We start from the raw sequence: 20,673 nt of genomic DNA on the forward strand, positions 1-20,673 counted from the left end.
ACATAGGTGTGAAAGGCTCAAGATGTAAGTATTAATAACATTTTTTGACACGTAAAAAATAATACAAAAAAGTAAATAATAAAAAAAAGACAGAAAAAAACAAGAAGAAATTCAACAAACAAAAAAAAAATCATAACAGGAAACTGATCGCTACACACGCCTGTCATACCTGTCACACATCCCTGTCTTTTTTTTAATTTATTTAACCAGTTTACACTGTGATAGCATAAGGACTAGTTTTCATTGTATGGTGCTGTGTAACATTTTATAGATTATAGGTGTCATTAGCTTGAGGTAATGTTTGCCTACATTCTTTGAACTGATGTATATTTCGGGTTGTGCAGGAGAGTAGCTGTTGTTTAGAAGAAATCTCTGTAGACACCGTCTTTCTTGCAAACCAGGTTTATTTACAGAAGGTTCAGCATCTTGATACGAGCACCCAGGATTTGCTCGGAGGGGTTCAGAGCCAAACGAACCGTCCTCCTGATCTAACGTCCTGTCTCGTCTATATATATCTGAGCCGTTGCTATTGTCCGCATCTCAAAACATGCAAGATGTAAGTGAGCTCATTTCTCCAGAATGTTTAGCATAAGGAACATCACCACATATGGACAGTAAGCATGTCTTGTTGTACAGTCAGCTCGTAAGGTCTTTCAGAAGCTGCACGTACGCCCTCCAACATAAACATTTTGGCCCAGACTCTAATATAAACACTATGGGTCTTTTAAACATGTCTTATAGGGAAAAGATCTGGTCTGCTTTCAGCAATACAGAATAAAGTCGAAATCAGGTACTACATATTTCAGATATTACATATTTAGGATACTAAAGAACCAACACTGAAAGTCTAACTAAAGCACAGTCAGTAGCTAAAGGCAAATTTTGATATGATATGTGGAGACACTTGTGATCTTTGTTCTATTTTTTTTATTTAATTAAATTAGGTAAATGTAGGAGAACGTTTTTTTTTTGTTTGTTTTTTTGAGGCTGTAAGATTTTTTTATTTTTTTATTTGTAAGTAATTTTGAACTTCTTTCCTTGAACCATTTAACTTTTTTTCATTTTTCAGATTAGTAGTACTGCCACAGGTTTTTTTTTTCTTTTAGCACAAAGCATTAAAGAAACAAATGCGGTTGTGAAATGACTCTTAATAAATGAATACAATAATTAGTAAATTGTCAGTAATATGTTGATAAAAAGGCACATTACAATTATTTTAAATATTTTTTAAATAATCACATTTAAAATTTGAGAATACAGCTAACATGAAAAATTCTTAGGCTCACATGGTCCGTTATGTTTGTTTAAATCCCAAACACACCTTCTGAGATATATTGGGAGAGGAAGGTGGAGGTGCTGTTTATACTGGATTGAACTGTGCACTCACCTGTCTTTAGACCTAATCGAGTTAATCTGAGAGGAGTTCAAGCAAAAGAACTGAGAGAGGTCTCCAAATCATTGCACAAATCTGGGAAATCCAGAAAGAACACCTATGATGTAATTGTGAATGAATGTGTGGAGAATTTATGTTTTCTTATGGAGTAATTGTTTTTCCTTATTTTAAAATGGCCTTTGAAGAATTTGCTTTTTAATGCAGTTTCATATTTACTTTTGAACAAGTAAATATGAAACTGGCTTATTTGGATTTTTTTTGTTGTTAATTCACTTTTCATTAGACATTGCAAAAGTTGCTGTTATGAGAAATAGACAACTGGAATAATTGATGTGTCAGCTATTGTCAACCCCCCCCCCCCCTTTTATTTTTTTTTTCTCAAGGGGTCATCAGTTCAATGCCTTGTTTATAAGGAAACAAATTAGATCCCAGGATAAGGATTTTCAATTTGCAACAAAGACATTGTACTGTAGCTACTGTTAAACAATTAGTGGAATATTACCAACGTTACACTTGATTTTGCATAAATTATTAATATGAAACTTCAACTAAATACCATTTATTCCTCATCAACATGGTTTAAACTGAACATGTGATTAATATTCAAGAAAGATGGTGACTTCGGTAAGCTAACAATAACATCTCCATGACACAGCTGTTATTCAAAACCTTATTAGGAAAAACAGATACATACAGAAATGTATGGCACAATTAGTTTTGATGAGAGAGCTTTCTAAAGCGAACCAAAAACATGAAATAAACTCAAGAACATGACCGGGAATAGAGTTGAGCAATACTTTTAAGCAATAACAGAAATGGAAACTGATGATATATTTTATAATTTAATTATAGACTTTTAAGTAATGGGTATATTTCAAAATGCTTTGCATTTTTTTAATTATTAGACTTGCAATTTCTATTGCATTATATTAAATTCGCAAGTTTTTTAAAAGCTGTTGTCAATATACCATTCATCTATTCTATTCATCAAACATTTATGCTTATTGTGTCATTATATACTTTTATAACAATATACATTCTAACTTCAGTGTTTATGCTCTTGTGCTGTGATTTAAACAGCTGTTTTTTGAAGATACTGTTGGATGGCATTCACAATAGTTGACACCTCTGCCATTGCACCTTTACCTGCAAATAAACAAGAATTTCTGTTGGGCTAAATATAAATAAACATTAAAAGTCACCATGGAAAACAATGTTATCTATGAGTATTCGAGAAGCACAAGTATATCCAGAATGGCATTACGCTGCTGCAGTTATACCTTCATCTCCACAGACCAGCTTCTTAGAAATGCAGGGGATCTCCACATAACCAAAGCCCTGAAGCGTGGCCACTTGCTGGGCAGTGATCGGATGCTGCCACATGGCTGTGTTCATGGCAGGACAAAAGAGTAGAGGACGACTGGTATCCCATGCTCTAACAATGCATGTCTGTCAGGGACAAATAAGACATTAATTTAGCAATTAATATGAGAAGTTCGAAAGACTATGGTTAATAAAAAGAAACTAGATATAATCAGTCAATTCAATGATTCTTCTTCTTCTTCCTCCAATTAGGGGTCGCCACAGCGGATCATCCATCTTCATGTCCTCTACAATTGTCCTCTACATTTGGCTCTTTCAAACCAACTACTTGCATGTCTTCCTTCACCACATAAACTACATAAACCTCTTTTCCTCAGAATTCCTCTACCGATATACCCCATGTCCTTGCTCTACACATGTTCAAATCATCTCAATCGGACCTTTCTCACTTTGTCCCCAAAACTTCCTACATGCGCTGTCTCATTTATAAACTCGTTACTCCCAACGAAAATCTTCAGCTCTGCTACCTCCAGCTTCACCTTGTGTCTTTTACTTAATGCCACTGTCTCTAAATACAACATCACAGGTCTCACCACAGTCCTATAAACTTTCCCTTTCACTCTTGAAGATACTCTTCTATCACAAATCACTCCTGCTATCACTCTTCTCCACCCACTCCACCCTGCCTGCACTCTTTTCTTTACTTTTCTAACACACTCTTCATTACTTTGCACTGTTGACCCCAGGTACCTGAACACCTCCACCTTCACCACCTCTTCTCCCTGCAACCGCACCACGCCATGTCACACACATGTTCTCTGTCTTACTCCTACTGACTTTCATTCCCCTTCTCTCCAGTGTGTACCTCCACCTCTCCAGGCTCTTCTCAACCTGCTCCCTATCAAATCACAATATCATCCACAAACATCATAGTCCAGGGAGACTCCTGTCTGACCTCTTCCGTCAACCTGTCCATCACCACTGCAAACAGGAAAGGGCTCAGAGACAATCCTTGATGCAGTCCAACCTTGAACCAGTCTGTTGTTCTTACTGCACACTTCACTGCTGTAACACTGTCCTCATACATGTCCTGCCCCACCCTCACATACTTCTCTGACACACCTCACTTCCTCGATACTCAGGTTTGAGATTATAACCAAATGTGATTCAGTGCCTACGTTGAAGCTAGTCTGTGCTTGTCTATGAAAAAACTAAAATTAAATGTTCTTAAAAGATTTCACTGGTGGTACAATGCCACCATTATAAAAAAAAACAAAAAAACAGGGTATCTTAAAATGAAAAGTTTATTTCCTTTTGAAAAAAGATTGCACAACAAAATGTCATCTTTTTTTAAGAGAATTCCTCTTAATTAAGAATTAAGGTTTTTCTTTTTTTTTTTTTTTTACAGAAGTGCCAATTTTGAAGTTAACATTTGTTGCGAGCTGCCAGGATTTTACAGAGCAAAACAAATTAGAATAAATACAGACTCAATCGACTGAATATTTAGAAAGCACTAAAACACTAAATAAGTTTTAATCAATATTCAGCCCTGGTTTGCCAAACAACAATTACATGACCCATGTTTAGAAACAATCATATATGCCCAGACGAGTAAACACAGCATAAGTGGATATTTGTATTTGTATATAGGACATACTTATATTATAACAACTATATAATCTCACCAGAAGGTTGTCACAAATCCCATTGGCTATCTTGCCAAGTGTGTTTGCATCCAAAGGAGCAATGACTAGCAGGTCGGCCCACCGTCTCAGCTCTATGTGCAGCACAGGGTCAGAGCGTGTTTTCCACATCTAATGGATGAAAATAACATGGTGATCTCTTTATGATCTGCAGCAGTCACTGTCTGGATACCAAACCTACTTACCTCCCACTCATCCTTGTCGGTGTAGATACGGACTGGAACTTCAGCAGCATTGTAAAAATGGGTGGCATGGTCTGTAGTGACTACCTGTACATCAATCTTTAAGGAGAAGGGGTACAATTTTAAAGATTACTCAACAGTATATTCCTTAGAAGCCATATCAGAATGTATACCAAAATATTTTTGAAGCAATGCAAGTGTTTTACAAATTTCATATAGCTGTTTTGAATTGATTTACACAAACCCAAATTGATCTTATAAAAGGTGATCTAGGGTCTCTCCCAAAATCTAATATCTTAAAAACACTGGGAGAGCATTCACCATGGTTGTTACTGAAATAAAGTTGTGAAGGTGAATGAATGCATAAATGTGGTCTAAACCATGCTATTTATTAACAATGTGCCCATTTAAAATGTTCGTTTTTAAAACATATTATTGTATGTACGGTAGGGCAGTGGTCCCCAACATTTTTTTAATTACGGACCAGATTCATGCAAGACAATTTTTCCATGGGGCAGGGAAAAAACATATTATATGATTAAATTATTACTTATTTGTTACTTAATGAAAATGCAACCCAATTCACCATAATGCAGAATCAGTGGGGTTTAATAGTCAGAATGATCTTTTTAAAATAAAACACATCAAAGACTTAAAATAAAATGTTAATCAAACGTTTTAAAAATAAATGTAAAAAGTAACAAAAATGAATACAAAGTTTATATTCCTTCTGTGCGGCCCTTAAGATCCAAACCGTGTTTGGGGACCCCTGCAGGAGGGAACTGCAGTATTTGGATGCAGCAGCCTAGCAACACCGCATCCCTAAGAGAGAGCAGAAAGACTGACCCCTGCTGGGCAAAGCAACGCCATTACAACTTAATACACTGACTTTCTAACTAAAAAACATGACATGCTGATGCTGCAAAAAACCAAACAATGCTTAAAAGTCAGTTTTGTTTCTAATCTTTGACACATATAAGACTGTGATAAATCGTAAAAAATAATCGAGTCCACGATTACGTTTTATCCTTGACGTCACTCAAAAAAAATCCTGGATTAAAAAAATATTTAGTAGTTTTGATCAGAATTGAGGTTGATTAACAGATGTAAGTGAAAAGGGTGAAGAAAAAAATATTGATCTGATATATTTTTTTACTTAGTGGACTTCAAAAGCGCGAACAGACTTTGTGGCACTATTTCTGAACACCGGAAAAGGGTTCAAACAAATACGTGCCTTAAACACTTACCCCTGGTATTTCGAGAAGTCGTGACACTAACAAAGGCAACTTAAGAGCAGCAACGCTGCCGGTGACCCCCAGAAGCACACGGAATTCAGAGCCAGGTGAGCTCGTGTTCAGCGTTGAGCTCACATCCGTGCAGTCACAAGTGCGCTGCATTGCACTGAGCTCTGGTACCGAGTAATACGTTTTTTTAAAGCCACGACATTTGTCTCACTTTATTTTCACACGAGCGTGAATTATTGGTCAGTTGATGATAAGCGACGCTAATAAAGTATGCAAACAGAAACGTGTTTCTTGCATTCTGTTTTACTTCCGTCAACAATTCCGTTATGTGTCGTAAAATGGCCGACAGCGCACCCTGTCGGCAGGATGACGTATTGACGTTGTCAGGAAGGTTTCCTATCCGACTCGAAGGACCAAATGTTAGAAAGGATTCCTATCTAGACCAATTGTAAGGGAGTGTCACTATCTGGTGTGCGCTGATCAGGAGATTGTACTCGCCCCAGCGTGTCAGTAAAAACACAGAACAGGATTCAGAACACTTAAACTTTACTGGGTTTAGAATTGATTGTGTGTGATTCATGCTGTCAATTGCTTGGTGCTTTTCGATAGGTTGCGTGATGTCGAATGCCCTCGCGCACCACATGTGATGTCAGAGATAACGTCATGAGTGGTAAACTGTGTGTCTGCCTCTAGTGGTGAAGCGTGGAAATACAACTGAATGGAAATCCTTTCCTACAGACCTTTGATAATCATTATTGTAAAGTTCTTAACCATATAAATATTTTTAAATAAACATATAAACATCGGGATTGCATAGATAAACGACGGGAAGTGCCAAAAATAATCTATGATAATCTATAACACAATCTATAATATATAATAGGAAAAAAAAAGCGCGTCCCCGCGGCCGTGCTGTACAGAAAAGCGCGTGCGCGTGAACGCGCGCAGCTCGCCGCCGAATTTTCTGGGTTTAGTTCTCGTTCCTGATGTGTCAGAGATTCTGCGTTTACTGAGCCCAGGCTGCAGGAGCTGGAGTTCATATTTACATTATTATAACAGCAAAACCATACCACGATGCAGACTCTCACACCGCACGTGTTCTGGGCCCAGAGGCACGGCGAAATTTACCTGCGAGTGGAGATCAGCGATGCGAAGGTAACCGAGGCGCCTCTTTCCTCCAATGCAGTAGAGCGATTTAGCATGAACTAGCTACATATAGCTATAACTTCACTTTCCGAGCGTGTGAAAATATCACCATGTCTGCACTTCTCTCTCTATAGACCACACATGCTCTGATAAATGTTTATATTCAGCACCATTTGTCTTTCTCCTGTATATGTGACAGTTCTTTTTTGACAGTTAGCTGGTTAGCAAAATGAGCTAGCAGTTTGCATTTTGTTAATAAATTATTTTTTTTAATCTGGAATATTTGCAAGGAACAAATGCTCGTTGCAAAATGCATGGATGTGCAAATTAGTATTAATCAACCGTCGAAGTGAATTATAATAACTTAAAAACGAATGGTGTTTTTTGGATGTATTTATTATTTATATGCTGTTTTGGATCTATATATCTACCTACCCACCTAACCCTACTCGGTTTCTTCAAGTCCACCAGCCATCTGTTACAGCCATGTTTTATTTACAAACAATTTATTTTCCACCAACTGTACTAGAGAACATGTGGTTTATACACAGAAATAGATGCTTCCTTGAGCAACTTACTCCCTCCTCCCCCATCATTTGTCTGTTGCTCAGTTTGGTTGCATGTTTGACAAACATGTGCAGGGCACTGGTGCTATAAATGTAGGCTTTCACACAATAGTGCAATTGTTGCTCTTCCATGTAACTCGTAGTAACCAGTTTGATGCAAATGTTGAGTATCATGAGCCTGACTTTTAAGATTCCTGTGCATTCAGTTCACACAACAGATCGTTTGTGCCAGGATTACTTACAGATCCAAACATGATCCATTGATTAATTCGACGTAATGATGTTTTATTGTATTCAGTACATCGAGGTGTTTTGCTTTAAAGAATGTCTGGAACCGCATAAATACTTTTCTTTTTTTTTCCTTTTTAACTGTTTTTCTTGCTAGAACCTTGACATAAGCATACAAGAGAACATCCTTCACTTTAGAGGTACGTCCTTTTCCCATCTGTAGCAGCTATTAATATTTAATTAAGCTTTCTTTCAATCGTTTCTCAATTAATGTTTTTCCTAAAGGTCAAGGTCATGGAGCAAAAGGAGAAAATGAATATGAATTCAGCTTGGAGTTTTTAAATCCAGTGAAACCCGAGGTAGGGTGTTTGATGGCTGTTTATAAATTTTTCTAAGTAATTCAACACAGTTTAAAAAGGTTACAGACCCTTCCGCAGATGTAGTGACGATCCTGTGTTAGCTCAGGGCTTTCAGCATTTTGCCAGTGATTAAATGCTTTCAGTATACGTGGTTCTGTATGATTGAGAAAGACTTATGTGGTATTTTGTTTGTACAAGCAGAGTAAAAATTATGTTTGCTCATTTCTATCGGAGATTTTTGCACAGCATCTGCAACAACTAATCGATAATGAAATCCATTGTCAACGAATGCCGTTATCCATTAGGTGGGCTACTCAAGTTAAGGTTTAGCGTGTCGGCAAGATAACAGAGATTAGTCTGCGAAATGGCAGAGAGCACATTATTTAATCCAATTAATAGATTATCAAAAATAATTGTTAGTTGCAGCACTAGAAATGGTTTCTGAAGGCACTTGACTACTAGTTCCTCTTTTAAGTTTCAGAATTAGTATTTTTTTTGTGTATGTATGATTCTGCAGATAAAACACAAGTCCACCCAGCGGCAGGTGAATATCACTGTGAGAAAGCAGAAGCACTGCTGGTGGGATCGACTTACCATGCAAGAGAAGAAACCAGTGTTTCTGGCCCCTGACTTCGACCGCTGGCTAGATGAGTCTGATGCTGAGATGGAGCTGAGGCAAAAGGTTGGGGGGAATACTGAATTGTAGGATTGTTTTGGTTTGTTTGTTTGTTTGTTTTTCTTTCTCAAACTGGAATCTCTGTAAAACTAAATATTTACTTCTTTCACAAGTTCTCAACCAATGGCTCTTTTTAACCTTTATTTATGCTTACACAGGAAGAAAGAATAAATAAAATAAGCTTTGAGTCAAGGATTCCAAAGGACCGTAAGTGACCTCCTGATTATCCACTAAAGAAGATAAATATTTTTTCAAAGTATAGCAGGAGAATACCACATGCTCAGATTTCAGTTGGTTTTTCCCTCAGCTTACCTAGGCTTGAAAAAGGGATATCTCTTCATGTATAATCTGGTCCAGTTTCTTGGATTCTCCTGGATCTTTGTCAACATGACTGTTCGCCTTTTTATACTTCGGGAAGGTGAGGATCTATTTTAAAACTACCAAGAAGACTACACTAAACCATAGCTATTAGAAAGCAACCACAGAATTCATCTTGTCAGTCTTGATGTGCATTGTAGACTTATTTTGAAAGTAAGACTTGGCTTGCAAGAAAATGTTAACAGGTGTGGTTTGTAATTAATAATAGATTTTTTCCAATGAATGATGGTCTGATTATTTACAAAAATCTTTCTTTTTTTTTTTTTTTAAATAGATTCGTTCTATGACACTTTTCACACCATTGCTGATGTGATGTACTTCTGTCAGATGTTAGCCATTGCCGAGGTTATTAACCCTGCTCTGGGCTTAGTCAAGACTGGTGTAATGCCTCCCTTTATACAGGTAAGAGCTGGAAATCCGGTCAGTTGGATCTGAAGATGAACATTTTCATTATGAATCAATTCTATACACATAACGGTTTACAAAATACAGGAATATCGAAATATTTGGTGAAATAAAATTCTAAAAGCCTTACAAATTTTATTGGATAAAGCTTTAATGACCAGACATGGCAACCGCTAGTTTTATTAGGTCTTTTGTTCATATGAGTCAGTTTCTTTTTTTACATCAGAAATTTGGTATTTTCATAATTAAAAAGAAAAAGAAATTCTACTTGTGTTCCTGACCATGTGTAAGAAGACTCCCCAATGAAAAGCCAACAAAGATCCATACATATCAAGACTAAATATTTAATATTTAAAATAAATATATAACCTAATTCACCTTCTGGTAACTCAATTTCTTATTTTGCTCTTAGTCTAGAGGTCACTGGAAATCTGTATTAGGCATTGAATACTATTGTACACTGAATTATCTTTATCATTGTATTAAAATATTCACTGGAGTAGAATTTTAAAAATAAAACTTAGTTTTTTTACAGCAGGTGACAGTAATGTTTTTTTTTTATTTATTTTTGAATTTTTTTTTTTTTATATTATGAAATCACAAATGAGATCCATGGCAACTGTAATTTTAATGTAATATTTGCTATAATGCAATGTTATTTTCAGCCCATAGCCACTTTTTAGTAAGAAATTGTGTACCTGTAGTACAGACGTGTCTAAATAACTATAATAATCTCTATCTTTTTTGCTTATTAGGTTTACTTTTGCTGGTGTTTTGTGCTCGTGATCAAATGCAAAGCAGCTGCTCTATGTACATATACATGCCTGAGTGATTGGCATTCATCAAAAGCACAGGGGTCCTTTTGAAAATGTTTAGTTTGCACAGGATGACGTTTGTATTTACACTCATCGTTGTTAAACAATTGATTTAAGAGGCCCATTGCATATATTTTCTGTGCATTCCGTTTCTGCTGCATGCCTCCCGAGGTAAACAATTATTGATGAAATATGGATCTTTTTGTCCGTTTGTTTAGAATTAAGATCATGATTCGCATTAATGATATTTTAATAAGCAACATATGCATATGTATTTATTTTCCCATTTACCAGACCAGAGCAATATTTTCCTTTGTATGCAAGAGTTTTGTATTAATTGTTTATTGTTAAAGCTAACATTTTCATATTTGGGCAAGTCAAAAAAAAGGAAACAGCAATATTAACGGCTGGTCTTATGTTTTATGCATTGGCATAAAAGCGTCACTGTCAACTTTTGAGCTTCCTGCCATCAATCAATCTGTCATTAAATCCATTTAGGCTTTATTAGTTTTAATGTTGTCCGTAGTCATTTTAAAATGTACTCACTTTTTAGTTGCTTTTCTTGAACTATACTGCACTTCATTTGTTTGCTTGAGGTACAGCGTCTATGGTCATTGGTTACACAAATGAAGGTGAATAGTGGCACTTTGTTTTATCTAATAATTGCCTGAGTGCAAATGGTCTGGAGGTTGTCTGTTTATATATTAAATAAAAAAAAGTAATATAAAACAGGCAACTATGCTAATTTTCAGGACAGTTTTTAGTGATTGAATAAAGGATGATGCAGATTCTTTTCTTCAAAACAACTGTTTATCCTCATGCATTTTACTGTACCAGTTGTGTATGGTTAAAAAAAAAAAAAAACGTTTTACAGTGTTTGTCACATCATTGTTATAAATAAATATGTGGTTTGCATTTATTCTGTGTTTAAATGAAAGTTATTTATTTGTTTATCTTCATTTTCTTTTGTAAACTTTTGAAGGTGATGGGGCGGAACTTTGTCCTTTTTGTCATCTTTGGGAGCCTGGAGGAAATGCAGAACAAACCTATTGTTTTCTTTGTCTTTTACCTCTGGAGTGCCATCGAGATATTTAGGTGAGACAACTGACCATCACATTCACACACAAGTTTTTCCCAAACTGTTTGACAATGACTAATATTGCTGTGGTTATTGACCGAAGTTGGTGGCTAGCCTCATAATAATCGCTGAGTGAAGGTTTTTATTGAAGTACATGATAGAATTTTTTTTTAGCTTAAGGAAGGAAGTCACATGAAACTCTGTGGCTTTGACAGTTCAGTATTCAAATTGGCGTACGTTAGTCTTTGCATGAGGCCATAAATGTTTTTTTTTTGTGTATTTTTTATTATATATATATATATATATATATATATATATATATATATATATATATATAAAATATAAATTATTTAATAAATGAATGATTCTTTATATTAGGTACCCTTTTTACATGTTGGCCTGCATTGACACTGAATGGAAAACACTGACTTGGCTACGGTATACTGTTTGGATTCCTCTGTATCCACTTGGTGTGCTTGCTGAAGGTGAGAATAGTCAATATTGTTATTTTAGAAGCTATTTATACATCTATTATTTAAATAGTTATTAAATAGTTATTATTTAGATGTTAAAAGTGTTTGCTAACAGTTAGTTTAGACAGTCTGGGTCAGATGTTTTTAAGTGTGTGTTTCTCGCCTGTGTGTTCATCAGCTGTGGCAGTCATCCAGTCTATTCCCATCTTCAACGACACTAAATTCTTAAGCATACCTTTGCCTGAAGCTCTTGGCTCCTCCCTCAGCTTCTCTTACGTTCTGCAGCTCTACTTGTTGCTTATGCTCCTGGGTGAGTCCTCTATTTAATCTTTTGAAATGTGCTGTTCTTATGTTACTTGCAACATACGTCTATAACTGTACACAGGCGTTTAGTAGTATTACACTTCTGCATGCTTTGCAGGACTCTTCAGCAACTTCCGTCATCTCTACAAGCAGAGGAAGAGACGGTTCAGAATGAAAAAGAGAAAAGCAAACTAAGAAGTTAACTGAGAAGAACTGAAGTGCTCTGGTTTTACCCCGGACTCACTCAGCCCATTGTTTTCTGCTCTCTATCTGGAGACATCATGTCCATCCCTCTACTGAACCAAACAAACTGCATTTACAGTATAGTTCTCAAAACCAATAAGATAAAACAAAATAAGATAATTGGGCTGAAAGTATTTATAAATCTGCTTGTTTTTTTTTTTTTTATTATAATTTATGTTTAGTTAATTGGGCATTTGGAGTTGAAACGTGTTTGTATTTATGACTGCAGAAGTGCAGACAGGCATTGAGACCAACAACCTCTGGGACCTTGATCATTTAAACAAAGCAGCAGAGACTTAATAAAGAGGCAATAACCTGCTGTTATGTAATAAACCTGATATATATAGTATATGCTACTGAATACCAGGCTACTGTTTGTTTAAAATAAAGCTTTCAAATGATGGTGATCAAATACATTACAAATGTGCGATGCACTTTTATTTCTTTTGAGTCAGTTATAAAAAAAAAAGAAAAATTGCTATGTACACAATTTATTTCTCAGTAAATGAGTTTCCTAAGTTTCTTTTGAGGATTCATCAAAGTACAAAAAGGCATGCCAAAAATTATTGGTTCCTGGGCTACAGAATGTATAGCTCCGTATCTATTCCTAAAATCTTAACGTGTAGATATAAAACAATCCAGGATCTTATTGCAATAGTGTCAGCCTCTTCACAGTTGAAAAGTCAGTGAGGGGCAAAACATGGACCAGAGATAAATTTAAATGTTTTTATGTAGGAGCCTTTGTTATTTGTTTACATCCTGTCAGTCCCACTTCCTCCGCCTGAGAAATCAGTGAGCATGGGTGTGATGACATGATCAAAAGCTAAATATTTGGGGTCTCCACTACTAGCCAGTTTGAGTTGTTGGGCAGCGTGGGACAGTTGAAAGGCAGCATCCGGATGGGCAGAGTCGGGCAGTAAGGTGCACTCCCTTTCCAACAGTTCAGCTACACCTTTCAGCAAGTCCCAGAAACCAAATCCTAGAGCAGCTTTACGTAGCCGGTTTAGCTCCTTTAACACAGACATGACATAACCTCGGTTATTAAAATAAACTAAACAACAACCATCCTGTCTGCTAAACTGCATAATCACTGTTCCCAAAACATTGTACCTTGTAGAAGGTTTGCGTTTTCTCCGGAAGTTTTCTTGCATTTCGAAGGATTTTTTGTACATCAGTCTGTAAAAGAGTTTTGCATTGTAATTTTTGTCAGCAATTTCTTACTAAAGGTCTGCTAACTAGCAAGCAATCTGGAAAATGTCAGCTATTTAGTGTTCACTAGCCAGCCTGTACATAATACAAAAATGGAACTGCAAATACTAATCATTTAACATTATATGCTCAGTTTGCTGGGCCCGTAAATCTGATCCATTAAAGCCAACCAGTAACAGCTTTTTGAGCCATATAGAATTCTTGAAAGGGCTTATGGATGCCACTAACATACCTGCAGTCCATTGGCTTTGATCCAGACTGTGACATTTTGGGCATAGCTCCGTTTGCTTTTGGGTAGGACAGGGAATGGGCTTTTGCTATCATCTTCCCCATAGGGATTTTCCAGTGCATCTACAAAGCAAGAAATGTAATTTAAATTGTCTTAAATGTAGAAATTACATTTGATAAAGGAATACATTTTTTCACAGTGTTCAAAAACAAATCGAAATTTTTTTTATACAAAAAACACATTCAAAATACAATCTTGAAAATACCATTGGTTTTACTTGACTGGAAATTCTGATCTCATTACAATTTCTAACGTAATTTTACATTAGAAATATCTGTATTCTACCTGAAATGGGTCCAAGCTGAGAGATTTTCCCTAGCCATGGTAGAGGTTCTGGTCCAGGCTCAAAAATCGACATCATCAGATTAGACTTTTTCTTACTATCTGCCTGCGAGTAGAGCATCCCAAACCAGTCAGTCCTAACAGAGAAGGTTCATGATTAGAAATGTACGCAAGGGACTGTACAATGGACATAAAAAAAAAAATAAAAAAAAATAATATGGTAGATAAGGGCTTGCATGGTTTTATTTAATTGCTTCTTACCCCAGCTGTACCAGGGCCACCATGCCTTCCACTTTCAGACTGCCATGAAGGAGGACACAAAAATTCGGGCTCTTGCCTGCCATCTGATTGGTTGATGTTTCCTCTTCTATTTCCTCAGCAGCCCCTGCTCCCACTTCATCCACTTCTATAAAAGCAAACACAAAAGCAGAAATCAGCATTTTCTGTCAGAAAATACAATGAGAGTGAATAACAAAGAATCTGCAGTGGAGTGGCGACCTTTGTTGACAGCGATGGGTAGGACCAGGTGTCTGGACAAGACTGGAGGACTGGCAATATCACCAATCTCAATAAAACCCACAATCTCCAACTCTGGAACAAAATGACATAGAAGTACATATAAGTTTAATTTATTAAACTTGATTTGCAGCAACCGTTGCTAAAGTGTATCCGGAAAGTATTCACAGCGCTTCACTTTTTCTACATTTTATGTTGTTATAGCCTTATTCCAAAATGGATTCAATTCACAATTTTCCTCAAAATACAAATACAAACAATACCCAATAATGACAACATGAAAGAAGTTTAAAATCTTTCAAGAATTTGTTAAAGAAAATATATAGAAATCACATGTCCGTAAGTATTCAAAGCCTCTGCTATGTAACTCAAAATTTAACTCTGGTACATACTGTTTCCACTGATCAACCTTGAGGTGTTTCCACAGCTTGACTGGACATGATTTGGAAAGGCACACGTGTGCATGTCAGAGCACAAACCAAGCCATGAAGTCCAAGGAATTGTCTGTAGACCTCCGAGACTGGACTGTATCGAGGCACAAATCTGGGGAAGGGTACAGAAACATTTCTGCAGCACGGTGGCCTCAATTATCCGTAAATTAAAGAATTTTGGAACCACCAGGACTCTTCCTACCGCTCATCACCTGGCCAATACCATCCATACAGGGTAGCATGGTGGTGGCAGCATCATGCTGTGGGGTTGTTTTTCAGCAGCAGGGACTGGGAGACTCAGAATGGGGGGACGGTTCATCTTCCAGCAGGACAACGACCCTAAGCACACAACCAAGATAGCAAAGGAGACGACTCTGTGAATGTCCTTGAGTGGCCGAGCCAGAGCCCAGACTTGAACCCGATTGAATAGGTGTGCCAAGCTTGTAGCATTATACACAAAAAGACTTGAGGCCGTCACTGGTGCCAAAGGTGCTTTAACAAAGTATTGAGCAAACGCTGTGAATACTTATGTACATGTGAACCTTTTACGTATTTTATAAACAAACTTTTTTTCATGTTGTCATTATGGAGTATTAGTTGTAGAATTTTAAGGAAAGTAAAGAATTCAATCTATTTATTCTATAAACCAGTAAAATAACAAAATTTGGAAAAAAGGTGAAGCGCTGTGAATACTTTCTGGATGCACTGAGGTTACAAACAAATTACATATACACCTTTATACTATATACATATACTACAATTACTTGTACTCAACAAGGAAACATTAGGGATACCTCAGATGCATAGGGTACCCAAAAATACATTGAAAACCTAAGAAAGGTGCTCCGGTCATCCCAAACTTATTCACTGACCCAAAGTAACATTCCTAATAATCTATTGTAAATGTGCAAAATTTGAAAATACATGGTACCTGTGTATACTGTTTTTGGTATTGGCTCCAGTTCCTCATCTAATAGCACATGTTCTGGCCTGGGAAACACCTGCACATCAGATGCAAGGTTTCCACAGCGCAGCACAGCATGGAAAGGCATGTATGCCTGGTCAATCAATTTCCTGCCAAAACATGTTTACAGACTTACAACTAAAACAATCTAGAGTATAGCATTTATTCATACAAACCAGTATTGTTACCTACCCAAACAATGCCTGAACACTTTTTAGACATAGTGGTGCATCCATAGTAAAAATCTGTCCCTCTCCACCACTTAAAGCAAGAAGCTGCTCCAAATTGTCCATGGCATCAGTGGCTTGTAGCTGCAATTAGAAAGGCAAAAAAGTTTATTAAAGTAATTAAAAATTATGTAATCTACATGGTCTATTCATTTTTTTAATTGGGCATCTCATTGAAAAAAATTCCACCTTGTTGGATTTTGTAGCAAAGTAATAATATCTATATATTTAATATAATTAATAGTTATAAAATTTACAAAAATTCCTTAGAATTTATTTTCATTTTGCTGTCAAGTGTGTAATAAAGAACAGAGCTGTGACAGGGATTAAACTCAGTAAAGAGCAGAGTTGTCAGAAAAAGCATTTCAGTGATGTTTTTGTATTCATATCCTCTTACATATGCTGAATAACTTTCAAAATATAATAATGATTAAGCATTTATTTTATTTGCCAATAATACCTCCTCTGCAGTGGCGATACACACTATGTAGAGTTTGGAAGAAAAAGGGAAAGGTAATGGAAATTTCTTATCCTCTCCCCGTTGTTTCAGTGTGGCCAGGGAATGGCGCAGAGAACCACGACCAATACCCAGAGCTCCATCAGTCACCAACACCACCTAAAGGCCGTCAAATAAATAAGCAAACAACACAATTAGAACATGATCCACATGAAAAGTTAGGCAAAGTAATGACATTCTTTATAGATGTGTCCTGCCAATGTGCATTCTGTAATTTTTTTTAATTCAATGTTGATTTCATTGATTAATACACATAACTATGAATTTATGTCTGGGCAAATCAGGAAATAGCATTACTCAGCAACAAAAACCTGCAACACTGACGACTTCTTTCGGCTGCTCTCATTAGGGGTCACCACAGCGGATCATCCGTCTCCATACTACTCTGTCCTCTACATCTGTCTCTTTTAAACCAACAACCTGCATGTCTTCCCTCACCACATCTATAAACCTCCTTCTTGGTCTTCCTCTTTTCCTCCTTCCTGGTAGCTCCATCCTCAGCATTCTCCTATCGATGCACCCCATGTCCCTCCTCTGCACATGTCCAAACCATCTCAATCGGGCCTCTCTCACTTTGTTCCCAAAACTTCCTACATGCTATGTCCCTTTGATAAACTAATTTCTAATTCTGTCCATCCTCGTCACTCCCAATGAAAATCTCAAGCTGCTACCTCCAGCTCCACCTCCTGTCTTCTACTCAATAGCACTGTCTCTAAACCATGCAACATCGCAGGTCTCACCACAGTCCTATAAACTTTCCCTTTCACTCTTGCAGATACTCTTCTATCACAAATCACTCTTCTCCACCCACTCCACCCTGCCTGCACTCTTTTCTTCACTTCTCTATCACACTCTCCCTTACTTTGCACTGTTGACCCCAGATACCTGAACTCCTCACATTCACCACCTCTTCTCTCTGCAACCGCACCGCACCACGCCCATGCCCTTCCTCTCATTCACGCACATCTACTCTGTCTTACTCCTACTGACTTTCATTCCCCTTCTCTCCAGCGTGTAACTCCACCTCTCCAGGCTCTTCTCAACCTGCTCCCTACTCTCGCCACAAATCACAATATCATCCACAAACATCATAGTCCATGGAGACTCCTGTCTGACCTCTTCGGTCAACCTGTGAATCACAAACAGGAAAGGGCTCAGAGCCGAGCCTTGATGCAATCCAACCTTTACCTTGAACTAGGGCTGGGCGATAAATCGATTTTATCGATTAACTCGAATGTGTAGTTCACATCGATCTGTTTTAATTAAAATCAGTTTTCTATTTAATGTCCGCTGACGCTTCCCTCTGGGCTTCCATAGTTTCAAACGAACTCAGCCCTCCCCCCGCGTTTGCCATAGAGATACACAAACAACATTGCAGCGAGCAGAGAAGAGCTCGTTCCCAAGAAAGGCACAGTGTCATCTGTAATTTGTAATTGGTTTGGTTTTGCTGCGTCAGACCCAGCACACACAACACCCCGCTGCGAAGTGTGTTTGAAGGCTGTTGCAAGCAAAGGTAGCAGTACCACCAATTTACTGCAGCACCTCAAACAGAGGCATGCTGTCGAGTGGGAGAGATGTAGGGCCCTACGAAGTGAACAAGACAGCGGCAGCACAAGACTGCGGTTAAGCAGCCGCTTCTTAAAAATACACGGTTAAGCAGCCGCACTTTGTTTAGTGTTGCGCGTCTAATCGTACACTTATTGTATGGGTGGTGGGAGTGGTCAAAATACATGTAAAGACGATTCAGAACGGCGTTTCCATTAAGAAACAGAAAAATCTGAGCGTTTGAATCACCATATTCAAACGCTCATGAAACATTTTTTTGAGGTTTGCTCAATCTTTCAAATAATTCTTATTTAGAATCCCCCTGTCTATTATATTCTTATTTCAAATTTCAACTCATTTTACTGTGGAGTTTTTAAGAAGAGTAAAGGTAAACTCCACTCCAAACATCACTACATTTTTAAACATGTTCCACATTTAAACACTCATAAAACATGCTCTTGTATTTGCAACTTAACATAAATGCTTACAAAAAACAAAACTACATGAATCCGTTATTAATGATCGTAAAATGCTGCTTGCTTTATATATTTAAAGTTCCAATTGGACGTAGCCGGGATATAATTTTTTTTTTTTTAATAAAATAATAATAATAATAATAATAATAAAATAAAAATACATTTTAAAAAATCATCATTTATCTTCTTCCCTGATTTCTAAATATCAGCATTGGTCAGAGAAAAACCCATATTGGTCAACCTTTACTCTATAATGTTCTATGGCTTTCACAGTCCCCAGATTTCCCCAGATGAACATCTCTGGGGGATTTTGTACAAACATATGTGCCAGAACTTTCCATCTCCATCATCAAACAGCAACTGAGAGAATATCATTTAAATAACGGTGTTCATCCGTTTGTGTGTTTAACATAGCAAATTCTACCTGACAGGGACAGGTGCCGCCCCACTCCTGCTGCACGATGTTACTGACTCCCTGCAGTGCTGACTCCAGGCAGGTTTTATCATAGTCCTCCAGATTGCTCAAGGCCTCCTGTGTAACAGTTGAAAAGAAGAAAGGTCTCAAACAAAAGTATCTGAAATGAACTTGTGTGACAACAAATCTTTTATTTACTGATGTACTACAATACGAAGATGTATATTTGGAAGCTTTTACTTTGGAAAAGCATTATATTCAACCTAATATGAAACAATCCACATTGATGTCACCTGTAGAGTGTTGTAGTCCCTGGTGAAAGGCACCAAGAGCTCCCAAAGGGATGAAAAGGCGACAAGTGCAGTGAACTCCAACTTGTAATTTGTGGCCATGTGTTCGAATAGCATGGTTAGGCCATGGACAGCCAGATTCTTACGCTGAAAGTCCTCACTGCCTTCCAATGACACAGGTCGTGTCATGGACAGTGACGCGTCCATAAGAACCACAGTTGGCATGATGGCAAAAGGATTTTATTCTCACTCTCAAGTAGTTATGGCTGCACCCACATCGCACCTGTGAGAATTTGCATATAAATATATGTCTGTGTCTCTGATATAATGTTACAATGCAATACAGTTTCAGAGTTATCAATCACTGCTCACTTGGAATTTTAATTACAAGTTTAATAATGAATTCGTCATTACATCATTACAGCCCGTGTCGTACCTCAAAGATAAATCAAATAGGTACCACTAGCTCAGGGACTGAACTGTCGCTAATTCAATAGATTTTCACAATGCATCCCTGAGCAGTCAACAATTACTATAATCCATTCTGTTCTTAAACCCTTAAAACCTGATATTACTGTATCACCTCCAATAAAAAAAACCCCGTTATATTTATTTTTCGTAAGTAAATCAACAAGCTACCTAGCTAGCAAACACCACAATGTCTGAGATATGATTACGTTCAAATTGCCCGAACCTATTACTCGACAGTTTTAAATAAATGTAACACTTACGACCATAGTTTTGCATATAAAAGAATTGACAAAAAATTTACTTTACCCATTCTAAAACCAGAAACACAAAAGCAGCTTTGAGTGGTGTGTGCACCCCTTAATAGTGCCGTGTAGACACAAAGGAGCCTGACATTCTGTTCCGAGCGAGTGAGTGTGGGGCATTGCAACAAGTGCTTATTGAAAAGATGTACATCTACGCAGCCTATTACTGATCGGCAGTTTATTTGTTATTTTATAGCACTCCATAGAAACCGAAAGTCTCGTGT

General features: G+C 37.2%; 3 protein-coding genes across 3 annotated transcripts; 1 reads left to right on the plus strand and 2 right to left on the minus strand.

The window, feature by feature from the left end:
- Positions 1-1,819: 1,819 nt before the first annotated feature.
- On the minus strand, positions 1,820-6,197 carry ppcdc (phosphopantothenoylcysteine decarboxylase). The gene is made up of 5 exons (XM_083552147.1): positions 5,849-6,197; positions 4,605-4,700; positions 4,402-4,530; positions 2,674-2,842; positions 1,820-2,539 (listed from the first exon to the last, which is right to left on the minus strand). The coding sequence occupies exons 1-5, from the start codon at positions 5,996-5,998 to the stop codon at positions 2,466-2,468; spliced, it is 618 nt and encodes a 205-aa protein (XP_083408273.1). The 5' UTR covers positions 5,999-6,197; the 3' UTR covers positions 1,820-2,465.
- Positions 6,198-6,223: 26 nt separating this feature from the next.
- On the plus strand, positions 6,224-12,938 carry hacd3 (3-hydroxyacyl-CoA dehydratase 3). Its single transcript, XM_083552128.1, has 11 exons — positions 6,224-7,000; positions 7,943-7,985; positions 8,071-8,144; positions 8,662-8,826; positions 8,979-9,027; positions 9,128-9,238; positions 9,473-9,600; positions 11,401-11,513; positions 11,875-11,981; positions 12,148-12,279; positions 12,391-12,938. The coding sequence occupies exons 1-11, from the start codon at positions 6,920-6,922 to the stop codon at positions 12,465-12,467; spliced, it is 1,080 nt and encodes a 359-aa protein (XP_083408254.1). The 5' UTR covers positions 6,224-6,919; the 3' UTR covers positions 12,468-12,938.
- ints14 (integrator complex subunit 14) lies at positions 12,928-20,577 on the minus strand. Its single transcript, XM_083552097.1, has 12 exons — positions 20,454-20,577; positions 19,680-19,959; positions 19,396-19,503; positions 16,894-17,049; positions 16,399-16,517; positions 16,174-16,316; positions 14,794-14,886; positions 14,557-14,701; positions 14,299-14,432; positions 13,957-14,075; positions 13,626-13,691; positions 12,928-13,525 (listed from the first exon to the last, which is right to left on the minus strand). The coding sequence occupies exons 2-12, from the start codon at positions 19,899-19,901 to the stop codon at positions 13,268-13,270; spliced, it is 1,563 nt and encodes a 520-aa protein (XP_083408223.1). The 5' UTR covers positions 19,902-19,959; positions 20,454-20,577; the 3' UTR covers positions 12,928-13,267.
- Positions 20,578-20,673: the final 96 nt, after the last annotated feature.

Source organism: Silurus aristotelis (assembly GCF_946808225.1).
Source record: "Silurus aristotelis genome assembly, chromosome: 10".
In the NCBI taxonomy this organism is placed as follows: domain Eukaryota; kingdom Metazoa; phylum Chordata; class Actinopteri; order Siluriformes; family Siluridae; genus Silurus; species Silurus aristotelis.

What these genes read in the sequence shown, in the direction of transcription:
- hacd3 (XM_083552128.1), top strand. Translation starts at nt 6,920, where the DNA reads ATGCAGACTCTCACACCGCACGTGTTCTGGGCCCAGAGGCACGGCGAA. An exon ending in ACTTGGTGTGCTTGCTGAAG is followed by an intron (nt 11,982 to 12,147) that starts GTGAGAATAGTC and finishes TGTGTTCATCAG; the next exon opens with CTGTGGCAGTCATCCAGTCT. An exon ending in CTTGTTGCTTATGCTCCTGG is followed by an intron (nt 12,280 to 12,390) that starts GTGAGTCCTCTA and finishes CATGCTTTGCAG; the next exon opens with GACTCTTCAGCAACTTCCGT.
- ints14 (XM_083552097.1), bottom strand. Translation starts at nt 19,901, where the DNA reads ATGCCAACTGTGGTTCTTATGGACGCGTCACTGTCCATGACACGACCT. An exon ending in AGTGTTCAGGCATTGTTTGG is followed by an intron (nt 16,317 to 16,398) that starts GTAGGTAACAAT and finishes ATGTTTTGGCAG; the next exon opens with GAAATTGATTGACCAGGCAT. An exon ending in GTGGCCCTGGTACAGCTGGG is followed by an intron (nt 14,433 to 14,556) that starts GTAAGAAGCAAT and finishes CTTCTCTGTTAG; the next exon opens with GACTGACTGGTTTGGGATGC.
- ppcdc (XM_083552147.1), bottom strand. Translation starts at nt 5,998, where the DNA reads ATGCAGCGCACTTGTGACTGCACGGATGTGAGCTCAACGCTGAACACG. An exon ending in GACTTCTCGAAATACCAGGG is followed by an intron (nt 4,701 to 5,848) that starts GTAAGTGTTTAA and finishes TTCTCCTTAAAG; the next exon opens with ATTGATGTACAGGTAGTCAC. An exon ending in GCTGGTCTGTGGAGATGAAG is followed by an intron (nt 2,540 to 2,673) that starts GTATAACTGCAG and finishes GTTTATTTGCAG; the next exon opens with GTAAAGGTGCAATGGCAGAG.